Source organism: Oryctolagus cuniculus, chromosome 13 (assembly GCF_964237555.1).
Source record: "Oryctolagus cuniculus chromosome 13, mOryCun1.1, whole genome shotgun sequence".
Taxonomy (NCBI): Eukaryota; Metazoa; Chordata; class Mammalia; order Lagomorpha; family Leporidae; genus Oryctolagus; species Oryctolagus cuniculus.
Window position 1 is genome coordinate 48172647 of NC_091444.1, and position 16004 is coordinate 48188650.

The 16004-nt window shown below is 40.4% G+C and overlaps 1 protein-coding gene across 2 annotated transcripts in view; it reads right to left on the bottom strand.

Annotated features, from left to right (window-relative positions):
- DNAJC1 (DnaJ heat shock protein family (Hsp40) member C1) overlaps positions 1-16004 on the bottom strand; it is a 196922-nt gene that overhangs the window by 91105 nt on the left and 89813 nt on the right. For both annotated transcript variants that reach the window (XM_002717400.5, XM_051820685.2), the window contains one exon: positions 2567-2657. In XM_002717400.5, the coding sequence (XP_002717446.2) occupies positions 2567-2657 (91 nt within the window). The remainder of the gene's footprint in view (positions 1-2566; positions 2658-16004) is intronic.

The window sequence follows — 16004 nt, forward strand, 5'->3', positions numbered from 1 at the left end:
TAACAAAATTAATTAAAAGATTCTTTGCATGTAACCATTGGAGATGACATTAAAAAATACATGATAGTTTCCAACATTTTAACAGTGAATGTGACTGTTTTTTAACATTCTTAATATTGTTACCTTTTCTAAATACACCATTGACATAAAAATATGAGAGATGATTTTATGACTCAGTCTATTAAGTACTGTTTTAATATGCTTTCTGGTATTTACTAATTCCATTCTGAGTTCAGTAACTGATAGGCTAATGACACTGCTAACAAAGGCTGGTCCCCAGAAATTGATTTATTTTTAAATTTGTGTTCTTTATAGTCTTTTTTCTATTAGATAATAGCAAATTAGGGGGCAGGTGTTGTGGCGTAGAGGTTAAAGCCACCACCTGTGACACGGACATCCCATACAGGTGCCAGCTTGTGTCCCAGCTGCTCAACTTCTGAACCAACTCTCTCCTAATGGCCTGGGAAAAGCAGAAGATAGTTCAGGTATTTGGACCCTTGCCACCACATGGGAGACCTGGATGAAACTCTTGACTCCTGGCTTCAATCTGGCTCAGTCCTGGCCATTGAGGCCACCTGGGGAGTGAACCAGCAATGGAAGATCCCCCCCACCCCACCCCCACTGGTAACTCTGACTTTGAAATAAATAAATACATCTTTTAAGAAAGCAGCAAATTTTGAGAGAGTGATCACAAACTTCAATAGAAGTTTTTGCATTGTGATAAATACTTTATGTTTAACCCCCATTTTCAAAAGGGTAGAACACAGTCTTAATCCACTATTAGGGCATTATAAGAAATATATCAAAATTATAAAAATTAAGCAAATTATTTTAAACATTACATAAAAATGATAAGCTGTGTCTATGAGAACAATGAAATGTATTCATGTTGCCACCACAGGTAAATTTTGGGTTTATCTTTCTCATTACATATAAATGTGATTTTTCATTTCTTTTAGCTCATCTGAAAATGCTTAAAAATATTTATGTATCAGTTTTACTTAAAAATAACACATATTGGGGCAGTTACTTGCCTAGCAGTTAAGATGCATGTGTCTTACATGGGAGTGCCTGGGTTAAATTCACAGCTCCAACTTTGACTTCAGCTTCCTGCTAACACATACAAGCGAGGCAGCAGGAATGGTCAATTAGTTGAGCTCCTGTCACCCATGTGGGACACCTGGATTACATTTCTGCATCCTGACTTCGGCCCTGGCCCAGCTCTAGCAACTGCCAGAATCTGGGGAATGAATCAGCAGATGGAAGCTCTTTCTCACTGCTTCTCAAATTAAAACACACACACACACACACACACACACAATTAAATAAAAATTACACTTAGAGTTTCATTTGCCCACTTTTTTTCAAACACACAATCCCTATTCTAGAGCTCCCCAGATGTATGGAGGGGTTGTGGTAGACAGAAAAACAGCCTCCTAAATATGAGGACCTCATTGTAACCCCTAGGACCTGGACATGTGGTACTAAACAAAACAGATAGTCTCTATCCTCAAGGACCCTACATTCTATTTGGAGGAACCAGATGGCAAACAAAATAAATAAATAAATTGTAGGTGGTATTAAATGCTCTGAATAAAAATAAAGCAATGTAAAAAGAGTGTATATAGGCCGGCACCTCGGTTCACTTGGCTAATCCTCCGCCTGCAGCGCCAGTACTCTGGGTTCTAGTCCCGGTCAGGGCGCCGGATTCTGTCCTAGTTGCTCCTCTTACAGTCCAGCTCTCTGCTATGGCCCGAGAGTGCAGTGGAGGATGGCCCAAGTGCTTGGGCCCTGCACCCGCATGGGAGACCAAGAGGAAGCACCAGGCTCCTGATTGGCACAGCACGCTGGCCGTAGCGGCCATTTGGGGGGTGAACCAATGGAAGGAAGACCTTTCTCTTTGTCTCTCTAACTTTGCCTGTCAAAAAAGAGTGTGTGTGTGTATGTATGTGTGTGTGTGTGTGTGTGTGTGTGTATATATATATATATATATGGAAGATGTAGAATAAAAATAAGACAAAAGGATGAGGGTTAGAAAAATGTCTTCATTAATACTGTGTTCAACTTTTCTTAAAATCAACCAGGGCTTATTCTTGTTAAACAGAAGGTTTCTTTGCAACAATTTATTCAAGTTTATTCAATTATATAACAATAACACAAATGAAATGAAATTTTCAAAACAAAAATCATTTTCAGGTTTCTGAATTACTATAGTACCATTATAATAGAAAGAAAGTTGGCTAATTGGCTAATCTCAGTCAATAAATATCAATCATAGTTACACTACTGGAGTATTTTAAGATTTTGTAGATTTTGGATGCCCTGAGACTTGAGTGGTTATAGGACTTCGTGTAAAACTTTATGCCTCTTTCAATATTAGACTTTATGTGGTTCAATGATATAACAAATCATTTTCCAGGTGTAATTCATTAAGCACAGTAACTATCAGGAAGTAGCAAAGAAAGCACAGAAAATTTAATTATTGCTGAATTTAAGGGAAATCCACATTTTAAAAATTACTTTTATATGATATAGTTAACATAGTAAGACAGTGTTATAAACTCACTTTGAAGTATTTCGAGTTCAGTTTTAGTCAGTGCATCTTCCTTTTCTTTCAATCTCGTTTCTTTATATTTAGCATAAAACTGCCCAGCATCCTTAAAAAAGAAGTTATAAGTAAATTAACATAAAATTCAGCTTGCATTGATAGAATTTTCCATTCAACTTCATTTTAAAGCAGTATATTTAATTTATAATTAGCCTTTTTATGTTTTCAAATTTTATGATGAACAAAAGAAACTGAATAAACAATTCTTGATTATTTTTCTCTCTTGGCTAAGGCTAGAAACCACAGGAGTATAAATGTAAGAAGTTCTTATCTCTCAGAAATGGAAAGGGGGCATCCTCTTCCTGTTTTCTTCTATCACATTATACCTTCTGAATATTATACTAGATCTTGGACAGAGCCAAGGAAAATTCACTGCTGAACCAAATTATTTGACCCAGTAATTTACATGATTGTGATTAACATAGACTAACACTATTTTCATATTATTCCCTAACTCCAAAAATTTTCAAAATTATAACACGCAAATCTGATTACAAAACTTATAAGACCATGCAGGCAGATATGAAAGTTGTCACTTCTGCTTTCATCACCCACAGAAACTAGTATAAAACAATTACCATGGAGGGCAGACGATTGAGGACACACAGTATACATAAACAGTAGATGTCAGGACACAGTGGCTGTGGCTAGCATTGTGACACAGTGGGTTAAGCCACTGATTGCAATGCTAGCATACCATATAGGAGCGTAGGTTCAAGTTATGGCTGTTCTGCTTTTAATCCAGCTCCCTACTAACATGCCTGGGAAGGCAGAGGAAATTGGCTTAAGCATGTGGGCCCCAGCCTCCCACATGCGAGATCCAGATGGAATCCCTGACTCTTAGCCTTAGCCTGGCCCAGCCCTGATTGTGTGGCCGTTTGGGGAGTGAACCAGAGGATGGATGATCTCCTTCTTTCTCACTGTTGCTCTGCCTTTGAAACAAAGAAAGGAATCTTTAAAAAAAAAAAAAAAAAAGACATAGCAGCTGAAATCTCAGTGAGTGGTACACAGGTAAGACTTCAGCAGGGTACCAAAAATAAATAATAACTAAAGACAAAAAGAAAACTAGGCCTTAAATAATCACAGACATGAAAATAAACCAGTTGTCTCTTTAGGCATATGATGATTCTGACAATAAGGAAAAAAGCAAACCAGATCTTTCTCACACTCCTTGATTCAAACTTTGACTATTTCACAATGACCTACTTGTAGGTGCCAGGCCACACTGTGCTTCCAAGTCTAAAGGCCACTCTGTGCTTTCATGTCTTTGCATTTACTTGCCCTCAAGTTACAACGTTTGCTTTTGCCATTATTCTGAAAAACTCTTACTCTTCCTTGAAAACCCTGTTCAACCATCATTCCCTGAGCACGTCTTTCTGACTTTCTTTAGCAGAGACATTCTCTCCCAAATACTACTTCTGTACTTAAATACTTTCACACTGGCCGGCGCCGCGGCTCAATAGGCTAATCCTCCGCCTAGCGGCGCCGGCACACCGGGTTCTAGTCCCGGTCGGGGCGCCGGATTCTGTCCCGGTTGCCCCTCTTCCAGGCCAGCCCTCTGCTGTGGCCAGGGAGTGCAGTGGAGGATGGCCCAGGTGCTTGGGCCCTGCACCCCATGGGAGACCAGGAAAAGCACCTGGCTCCTGGCTCCTGCCATCGGATCAGTGCGGTGCGCCGGCCGCGGCGGCCATTGGAGGGTGAACCAACGGCAAAAGGAAGACCTTTCTCTCTGTCTCTCTCTCTCTCTCACTGTCCACTCTGCCTGTCAAAAAAAAAAAAAAAAAATACTTTCACACTTGCATGCATTATGCTACATTCACTCCAAAAAGATGAGATATTTCAGGTAAGGATGCTTATAAGCCCAATGCAAGTACCTGGCATAAAGCAGGCACTCAGTAAGTGTTGAAATAACTGAATTAGAGTGAAATATATGATGAACCTTCCAAAGAATGAAAGGGCTTGATGACCGACTTGTTTGGAATAAGAAGAGGGGTATCAAGGATAACTCTAGGTTAACATTCTCAGGATGTAATGTTCCTAGAGCAAGTAAGTCATAGACCTGTCTGAGAGAGTTTTGTTTCTACAGGAAACAAGGGAATAAAACTGAAATCTTTGACATTACTCAGACTAGATATAAATACATGAACACTGAAACTGTAGAATGCAATTATTATTTTTTTTTCCAATCGATGACTGGCTGTGTCCAAGTTAAAGCTTTCTCCTGAGATTTATCCCTCTTGAGGTTATATCCGAACTCTTCTCTGATAAAAAACTGGAAATGAGGTAGTCCTAAAATTACTGGATCAAAAAAACAAAGATGTACCTTTTATTTTTTTATTTCAACTTTTATGTTCTGACCTTATTTCTGCAAGCCTAGGCCAACTAAACAACGGTATAATCTGAAGAGCATAGATGGCCATGCTCCTGACTTACTCAATCTCCCATGCCCATATGTACTTTAAACTTCAACAGGGTTTGATGCTAAGGTTATTTATGGTCTCTTAACATTCCCCTCTCTACCTTAGGAAAAAAAAAACACTCAAGCCTAGGAATGTTATTTTATATTGAGCCATATAAGTCATTTATATCTTGGCATGAATGAATGAAATTAGCTTTTTATCTACAGAGTAGGATTTACTTACTTGTTTGAAAGAGAGGGAGAGGAAGGGAGAAGGGGAGAGAGGGAGACAGGGGGAGAGAGGGGGAAAGAAGGGGAGAGAGAGAGAGATTGAGCTCCCACCTACTGGTTTACTCCCCAAATGTTCACAAATGCCAGGGCTAGGGCAGGCCAGTCAGGAGCACAGAACTCAAACCAAGTCTCTCATGTGGGTGGCAAGGACCCAAATATTTGAGCCATCCTACGTTGTCTCCCAGGTTAAATCAGCAGGAAGCTGGAAATTGAACCCAGGTACCCTGACAAGGGATGTAGGTATCCCAAACAGTGTCTGAACTGCTCTGCCAAACACTAACAGTATGGAAGAAAAGGCCAGGAAGGCATTGGCTCCATGAGGGGAGCAGGAACTGTGGTACCATATAAACCATGAAGGATACAGATTATTTCTGAGAAGTGAAAGAAGGCACACTGATTTAATCATTGTACAGTACAGTGAAATGTAACCTACCTATAAAAAAGACAGGTGTTGAGGTGGCTCCAAGATAGTAGAGTAGGGAGGGAGCTTACTGCTCTAACCCAGGAGAAGATAGTTTTAAAAAAGTGGAGGGAGAGAGTGTCGTCTCAAAGAATATTTAGGGAGAAAATGGCAAAAGAAATGCTATCGAAATTAGAGGGATATGGTGGACCCACGTGGAGGGTGTGGGTGCCCACGACTTGGGACTCTAGTAGCTGACAGCCTATGTACCAGCGTTGGAAAGTGAGATGAGACCAGACTGCTGCAGCCCAAGCCACTGGTGAAAAAGCTGCAGGAAGAGCCTGGAGGTAAACCAGCTTGGAACACCATGGGCGATAGTGTACCAGCCAAGTTAGAGAAAAAAAAAAAGAAACCAAAAACCAAAAAAAAAAAAAGGACGGGATGGACACGTTTCTCTCTCCACTATCACTTTGCAACAGCGTCCTGTGACAAGCCAATACAGCAGGCCCCATTTTTGACACATGTAACAGCTGCACCAGCTTGTGTCCGTGCTCAGCAACCAGCTGAGCGGAGACTCCTGACACTGGAGGGGAGAACTAACGGAGCTAGAAGCTTGTGCCTGGGTAAGGCTTCTGTACTGGGACTGTGAAGAAAAGTGAGGGTGTGTGGGAGAACTCACTGGGACTTTGAGCAATCTCAGTGGGAGACTCCACATGCTTGAAGTTTCCTCATTACATGGTAAGAGACATTGCTGGAGAAACTGAACTTACACTGAGGACTGCACAGATCCTTTGTGTGGTCCTTGGGACAGAGCAGATGAGTATCATACCCACTGGGGCTAGTGCTCAGGCACTGGTCTGCTTTGAGGAGAGGAGCTCAGCTGAGAAGAATAAATTTCCCTTCTGATTAATAAAAAGAAGATTTACCATGCCACACCTGGATGTGTCACCTTAGGCATGCCCTTAACCCCAGAGAACTGAACAGAGATCTCTAGCCACGCCTACTACAAGCCTCTAGATATTCACCAAAAGGAGACATTCCACTTATCTACAGAGTTACAGTACAAAGATAAAAGCTGCCACAACAACAACAAAAAAGAAGCAGCAGCCAACGAGTCTCTCCACAAATGCCAAACAACAAATGCACCAATTCAAGAAATAAGAGGGGCTGGCGCTGTGACACAGCTGGTTAACGCCCTGGCCTGAAGCGCCGGCATCCTATATGGGTGCCAGTTAAAGTCTCGGCTGCTCCACTTCCAATCCAGCTCTCTGCTATGGCCTGGGAAAGCAGTGAAAGATGGCCCAAGTCCTTGGGCCCCTGCACCTGCATGGGAGACCCGGAAGAACCTCCTGGCTCCTGGCTTCGGATCAGTGCAGCTCCGGCTGTTGCGGCCAACTGGGGAGTGAACCAGCAGACAGAAAACCTCTCTCTCACTCTCCCTATGCCTTTCCTCTCTCTGTGTAACTCTTTCAAATAAATAAATAAATCTTAAAAAAAAAAAAAGAATAAGGAAGACAACATGATGTCCCCAGAAGAACATGACACTTCAATACTAGATTGTGAAGATGATGAGATGGAAGAAATCCAAGAATTGGAATTCAAAAAATTAATCATAAGATTGCATAGAAGTAATCAGAAGCAAATGCACAAACCATTGAAATCTGTACAGGACATCAAAGAAAATTTCTCCCATGAAATTGAGATCTTAAGAAATCCAGGCCGGCGCCGCAGCTCACTAGGCTAATCCTCCGCCTTGTGGCGCCGGCACATCGGGTTCTAGTCCCAGTCAGGGTGCCAGATCCTGTCCCGGTTGCCCCTCTTCCAGGCCAGCTCTCTGCTGTGGCCAGGGAGTGCAGTGGAGGATGGCCCAAGTACTTGGGCCCTGAACCCCATGGGAGACCAGGATAAGTACCTGGCTCCTGGCTTTGGATCAGCGCGGTGCGCCAGCCGCAGCGCACTGGCCATTGGAGGGTGAACCAACGGCAAAAGGAAGACCTTTCTCTCTGTCTCTCTTTCACTGTCCACTCCGCCTGTCAAAAAAAAAGAAATCCAAATGAAATTAACAATTCAATATAACAAACAAAAAATGCAGTGGAGAGCCTTAAAAACAGAATCGGTGAAGAAAGAATACTGGACTAAGAAGACAAAGCACAGGAAATTACACAGTCAGACCCAACACAAGAAGAAAAAATTGGAAAACTGAAAAACACTGTTGGAATCTACAGGATACTATAAAAAGACCCAAACTATGGGTTCCAGGAGTTGCTGAAGGCATGAAAAGAGAGAAAGGATTAGAAGGGCTTTCTAGTGACATAACAACACAAAACTTCCCTAGTTTGGAGAAAAAAAGGGACATCTAAGTACAGGATCCACATAGAACTCCTAATAGACATGACCAGAAAAGATCCTCACCACAATACACTGTAATCAAACTCAACACAGTAGAACACAAAGAGAAGTTTCTAAAATGTGCAGAAGAGAAACACCAGATTACTTTCAGAGGATCTCCAGTAAGACTCACAGTGGACTTCTTACCAGAACCCCACAGCCCAAGATAGAATGATGAGATATAGTCCAAGTCTTAAGAGAAATAAACTGTCATCCCAGAATATTATACCCTGCAAAGTTCTCATTTATGAATGAAGGTGAAATAAAGACATTCTATGACAAACAGAAATTGCAATGAAGCTGGAAACAAGCAACTCGGGAATCTCTAGAGCATATGCATTCACATGGAGACTGAACAACATGCTCCTGAATGAACAGTGGATCATAGAAGAACTCAAAAAAGAAATCGAAAAATTTCTGGAAACAAATGAAGACAACAACACAATACATCAAAACATATGGGATACAGCAATACATGTGTTAAGAGGAAAGTTTATAGCAATAGGGGCCTACATCAAGAAATTGGAAAGGCACCAAATAAATGAGCTATCAATGCATCTCTAAGATCTAAAAAAAGAACAGCAAACCAAATGCCAAAGTAGTAGAAAAGAAATAATTAAAATTAGAGAAGAAATAAACAGAATTAAATCAAAAAATACAAAAGATCAGCAAAATGAAGAGATGGTTTTTTAAAAAGATAAACAGGCCAGCACCGTGGCTCACTAGGCTAATCCTCCGCCTAGCGGCGCCGGCACACCGGGTTCTAGTCCCGGTCAGGGCGCCGGATTCTGTCCCGGTTGCCCCTCTTCCAGGCCAGCTCTCTGCTGTGGTCAGGGAGTGCAGTGGAGGATGGCCCAGGTGCTTGGGCCCTGAACCCCATGGGAGACCAGGAAAAGCACCTGGCTCCTGGCTCCTGCCATCAGATCAGCGTGGTGCGCCGGCTGCAGCGGCCATTGGAGAGTGAACCAACGGCAAAGGAAGACCTTTCTCTCTGTCTCTCTCTCTCTCACTGTCCACTCTGCCTGTCAAAAAAAAAAAAAAAAAAAAAAAAAAGAGAAGACCAAAATTAATAAAATTAGAGATGAAAAAGGAAATGTAACAACAGATACCACAGGAAAAAAAGCATTATCAGAAATTACTACAAAGAACTGTATGCCAACAAATGGGGAAACCTAGAAGAAATGGATAGATTCCCAGACACATACAACCTACCTAAATTGAGCCATGAAGACACAGAAAACCTAAACAGACCCATAACTAAGACGGAATCAGTAATTAAGGTGCTCTCAACAAAGAAAAGCCCAGGACCAGATGGCTTCACTGCTGAATTCTACCAGACATTTAAAGAACTAACTCCAATTCTTCTCAAGCTATTAAAAACCACTGAAAGAGAGGGAAACTTTCCAAATTCTATGAAGCCAGCATCACCTTAATTCCTAAACCTGAAAAAGATGCAACAGAGAAAGAGAATTATAGGCCAATTTCCCTGATGAATACAGATGCAAAAACCCTCAACAAAATTCTAGACAATCGAATCCAATAACACATCAGAAAGATAATCCACCCAAACCAAGTGGGATTTATCCCTGGTATGCAGAAATGGTTCAGCATTCATGAACAATCAATGTGATATATCAACGAACTGCAGAACAAAAAAAAAATATATGATTATCTAAATAGATGCAGAGAAAGCATTGGATAAAATACAACACACTTTCATGATGAAAACTCTTAAGCAAACTGGGTATAGAAGGAACATTCCTCAATACAGTCAAAGCAATTTATGTCAAATCCATGGCCAGCAACATATTGAATGGGGAAAAGCTGTAAGCATTCCCACCGATTCGGAACCAGAAAGGGATGCCCACTCTCAGCATTACTATTCAATATAGTCCTGAAAGTTTTAGCCAGAGCCATTAGGCAAGAAAAAGGGATTAAAGGGATACAAATTGGGAAGGAGGAAGTCAAACTATCCCTATTTTGCAGACGACATTACTCTATATATAGGGGATCCAAAAGACTCCACCAAGAGAATACTGGAACTCATAGAAGAGTTTGGAAAAGTAGCAGGATATAAAGTCCATACACAAAAATCGACAGCCTTTGTACAAAAAATATAGCCACAGCTGAGAAAGAACTTCTATGATCAATCCCATTCACATAGCTACAAAAAAAAAATCAAATACCTTGGAATAAATTCTACCAAGGATGTCAAAGATCTCTACGATGAGAATTATAAAATATTAAAAAGAAAGAAATAGAAGAAGATACAAAAAAATGGAAAAATCTTCCATATTCATGGATTGGAAGAATCAGTATCATTAAAAGTCCATTCTTCTGAAAGCAGTTTACAGATTCAATGCGATACCAATCAAAATACACGCAGGAGACCTTGAACAGCTAAAGCAATCTTAGACAACAAAAACAAAGCCGGAGGCATCACAATACCAGATTTCAAGACATACTACAAGGCAGTTGTAATTAAAACAGCCTGGTACTTGTACAAAAGCAGATGGATAGACAAATGGAAGAAAGAAACACCAGAAATCAATCTAAACATCTACAACCAACTTATATTTGATCAAGAAGCTAAAACCAATCCCTGGAGCAAGGACAGTCTATTCAACAAATGGTGCTGGGAAAACTGGATTTCCACATGCAGAAGCATGAAGCAAGACCCCTCCTTTACACCTTACACAAAAATCCACTCAACACAGATCAAAGATCTAAATCTATTACCTGACACCATCAAATTATTAGAGAACATGGGGAAACCCTACAAGATATAGGCACAGGCAAAGACTTCTTGGAAAAGACTCCAGAAGCATGGGTAGTAAAGCCAAAATTAACACATGTAATCACATCAAATTGAGACGTTTCTGTACAGCAAAACAAACAGGAGGCTGGCGCCGTGGCTCATTTGGCTAATCCTCTGCCTGCAGCGCCGGCACCCCAGGTTCTAGTACCGGTTGGGGTGCTGGATTCTGTCCTGGTTGCTCCTCTTATAGTCCAGCTCTCTGCTGTGGCTCGGGAAGGCAGTGAAGGATGGCCCAAGTGCTTGGGCCCTGCACCTGCATGGGAGACCAGGAGGGAGCACCTGGCTACAGGCTTTGGATCGGTGCATGCCATTGGGGCCATTTGGGGGGTGAACCAATGGAAGGAAGACCTTTCTCTCTGTCTCTCTCACTGTCTAACTCTGCCTGTCAAAAAAACAAAAAAACAAAAAAAAAAACCAGGAACGTGAAGAGGCAACTAACAGAATGGGAGAAAATATTTGCAATTTATGCAACTGATAAAGATTAATAACCAGAATATATAAAGGGATCAAGAAACTCCACCACAACAAAACAAACAACCCACTTAAGAGATGGGGCAAGGACCTAAATAGACATTTTTCAAAAGATGAAATCCAAATGGCTAACAGACACATGAAAAACTGTTTGGGATCACTAGTCATCAGGGAAATGAAAATCAAAACCACAATAAGGTTTTCTCTCACCCCAGTTAGAATGGCTTTCATAGAGAAACCAACAGACAGCAAATGATGGCAAGGCTTTAGGGAAAAAGGTACCCTAATTCACTGTTGGTACGAATACAAATCAGTAAAACCATTATGGAAGACAGTTTGGAGATCCCTTGGAAATCTGAATATAGTCCCACCATACGACTCAGCCATTCCACTCCTCAGAATTTACCCAAGGGAAATGAAATCAGCAAATAAAAGAATTATCTGCACCCCCATGGTTACTGCAGCTCAATTCACAATAGCTAAGACATGGAATCAACCTAAATGCCCATCAATGGAAGACTGGATAAACAAGTTATGGGATATGCACTCTATGGAATACTGCACAACAATAAAAAAAAGAATACGAAATCCAGTCATTTGCAACAAAATAGATGAATCTAGAAAACATCATACTTAGTGAAATAAGCCAATCTCAAAGGGACAAATATCAGATGTTCTCCCTGATCTGTGACAACAGAACACCTAAAAGGAAACCTATAGAAGTAAAATTGACACAATGAGAAGCAATGACTTGAACAGCTCTTGTTTTGACTGTCGAGGAACAGTTTACTATCTTTTTTATTATTTTCATTTTCTACTTAATACAATTGGTCGAACTCTTAACACAGCATAATTCATAGGTGAATAAAACCAACTGAAAATAGATCCCAGTAAAAAATAAGAGTGGGAATGAGAGAGAGGAGCTGTACAGCTCAGCACACATTCCCACAAACTTAACCCTAAGGGTAAAACTAAAAACTTGCCCTGGTACTCCAAACCCCATTAAGCTGGGTAGTACTAATGCCATTTTACTTGTTAAAGTGATCATATAAAGTGTGTAATTGATCATATAGAAAGGTTTAAGTATTAAAGGGATCACATAAATAAGACCAAGTGTCTGGTAATAACAATAGATGAAATATTGTTTCCTTTTTAATTCTAACATGTGAAGAAGTCCACACTGCAGACTCATGGAATGACAAATGCCCTAAACCGCACTTTGATCTCAGAATCAGACCTTAAGGCATTCATATCTGGCTGAAAAGCCCATAAGAGCATTTTAGGCATGGAAAGTGAAGACACTGTGGCAAAAAATTATCTACATGAAGGATCTCTGTGAGTGTGACCCCAGTGGAAAGAAGGGGGCAACAAAGAAGGAAGTACTTTTCTCTGAAGGGAGGAGAGAACTTCCACTTTGCTTATGGCCCTGTCTAAATACTGACGGAGCTTGTGGACTCAAAAGGCTTCCATAGCCTTGGTGGTTCATGTCAAGTGCCTCGGGTGATTACTGACATCATAAATAAGAGTGTCAATTGTTAAATCAACAACAGGAGTCACTGTGCACTTGCTCCCCACGTAGGACCTCTGTCCTTAATGAGTTGTACTCGAGAATTAACTGTAAAACTTGTTTTCAAACAGTACTTTATACTCTGTGTGTGTGTGTGTGTGTGCTCGCAAATTGTGGAAATCTTTACTTACCATGAAATTGGTCTTCTGTATATAAAATTAATAAAAAATGAATCTTAATAAAGAATGGGATGGGAGAGGGAGTAGGATGTGGGACGGGAGTGGGGATGAGAGGGTGGGTATGGGGAGAGAACCGCTATATTCCTAAAGCTGTACCTATGAAATTTGTATTCATTAAATAAAAGCTCTTTAAAAAAAAAAAAAAAAAAAAAAAAAGACGACGACAGGGTGTTGAAGCCAGAATACCTGGATTCTGATCTTAGCTTTAGGCGCTGGATTTGTGTTATTGAAAGTTAATCCACTGCTAGGGAAATCAGCATCCCATATGGGTGTGGGGTCCTGAGTCCCAGCTGATCTACTTTGGATCCAGCCCCCTGTTGATGGCCTGGGAAAAGCAGAAGGCGGCCTAACTGCTTGGGACCCTGCCACCCACATGGGAGACCTGGATGAAGGTCCTGGTTCTTGGCTTTGGCCAGGTCCAGCCCTGGCCCTTGCAACCATCTGGGGAGTGAACCAGTGGACCGAAGATTATCATTCATTCATTCATTCTCTCTCTCTCTCTCTTCCTCTGTGTAACTCTTTCAAAATAAACATAAATCTTAAAACAAAAAGATCTTAGCTCTGCCATTTTATTAAACATGACATTCACCAAATTATTCCAATTCTCTATGGAGCAGTTTTCTCATTGTTAAAAGGAGTATAATAAAAGTACCACATAGGGCTGTTGTGAAGATTAAATGTGTTACACTTAGAATGTCATCGTGTACATAGCTAGGCCTTATACATATTCACAACTGTCATTATTATTCATCATTTTGACAAGAATCCTATTGCTTACCACAAAGTAAGCATGAGCTGTTATGCTTCATGCATTACTAAAACACTCCTTACCATATTCTGTAACTTCCTGCATATATAACTTCTCTTCACCTATGTTTCCCTTGCCTCAATGTAAAGAACTTTTTGCTGGGTAACAGTAACTATTCCTAGTTATTCTGCTGAATTTGAACATCTTTCAAAAATAAATGAGAGAGACAGAGAGATCCCATTTGCTGATTCACTTGCCTCCAATAGTTGAGACTGGGTCAGGTGGAAGCCAGGAGCTAGGAACTCAATTCATGTGGATGGCAAGGACCCACGTACTTGAGTCCTCACCTGCTGCCTGCCAGGTAGGTACTAACAGGAAGCTAGAATTGACAGAGGAGCTGGGACTCAAACTCAGGTACTATAATATGGAATGCAAGCATCTCAAGCAGCACTTTAATTGATATACCAAAAACATGAACCCCCAAATTTGAACACTTCCCTGCTAGTATTTCTTCTTTCTGATACAGCACATAATCCCACTAAAAGTTTGTCTTTCAAATACCCCTTTGATCCAAAACCACACTTACTCTAGGACTGCAATATACCCAATCACCTTAACCTACTCCATTTAGCTAAAGGATTTAACACATTCCTTATTCTCACCCCTGTCTGTTTTAGGAAAAGAATCCTATCTTCCTTTTGTTTCATTTCTAAGCATTTACTTAAATGTTCCTCAAGTGACCATCACTATGGTGTAGCAGGTTAAGCTGCTGTCTACAGTGCCAATATTCCCATATGGGCATCAGTTCATGTTCTAGATGCTCTATTTCCAATCCAGCTCCCTGTAATGAGCATGGGAAAGCAGCCGAAGATGGCCCAACTGCCTGGACCCCTCCACACATGTGGGAGACCTGGAAGAAGCTCCTGGTTTCAGCCTGGCCCAACTCTGGTCATTGCAGCCATTTGGGGAGTGAACCAGTGGATGGAAGATTTCTCTCTCCCCTCTCTCTGTCTCTCTCTCTCTCCATGTAACTGACTTTCAAATAAATAAATCTTAAAAAAAAAAAAAAAAAAAAAGAAGATGTCCCTCATGTTTTTACGTTTCTTCATTTCGTACTTGTACTTTTAGCTATAATTACATTATACCCACTTCAGGAACCATTACTTCTCAATAAACCTACAATCTCAAATAATACTACCATACTAAATAACTGTTCCAACCATTCTTGTATACAATGTGAGGTACCACACATTAAGACACACTCACAAAAAATGAAAGTAATAAAAATAATGAGGCGACTTGGACTGGAGTTGAGAATATTAGGAATAACAGAGTAACTACCATGGATTATCTTAAAGGTTGAGACAGGAAAGAACGGTGGTATAAATTACTATAAGGGTAGTTCACAGAAAGTAATTATGAAAAATAAACCTATGCATGGCTTTGAAGATTGTTTAGTAGTCAAAATAAATTTATCTTTTAATTCCATCTTCTACAGACATTAAGGAGTACCCTCATATATGTGGTCCCAGAGATGTAGGCTTCAATTTTGGATAAATGTAAGGAAGAACTTTCCAATAATTAAAATGACTTGAACATGAAATAGACCTTGAAGGTAGCATTCCAAAAGAGACCAGGTGGCTATGTTCTAGAGGTATTTCATGATTGAGAAGGAGCTGAAACTGTTTAGTAGAGAAAATAAACATAAAATAACCTGCAACTGGAGGTTGCAATTTGCTCGACAGAAACTTCTTATCCATCCTGCGCCTGCCACACTATATCATAAAAGCTTAATAAATATTTAGTAAATGGAAGAGTGCTTACTTTAATTGATAGAGCTCTGGATTGCCCAGATTTAGCCCCAAATATTATGTTACATTATTCCAAGCAATATTATGTTACATTATTCCAAACAGAAAGTGTTCCTATTCTCCAGTTTATAGTCATAAATGGAACCATGAGCAGAAGTTTTTACTCTAGAAGCAATTTTCTTAATACATAACAACATTCCTTGAAGACAACAAAGACTGCCTGTATGAACATCAACCAGAGGAATTATTTACACTTAAAATTACAGCTAACTTGAAGAATTCATGAGGAGTATTCTTTGAATGTAACTGCATGGACTCCTCAACG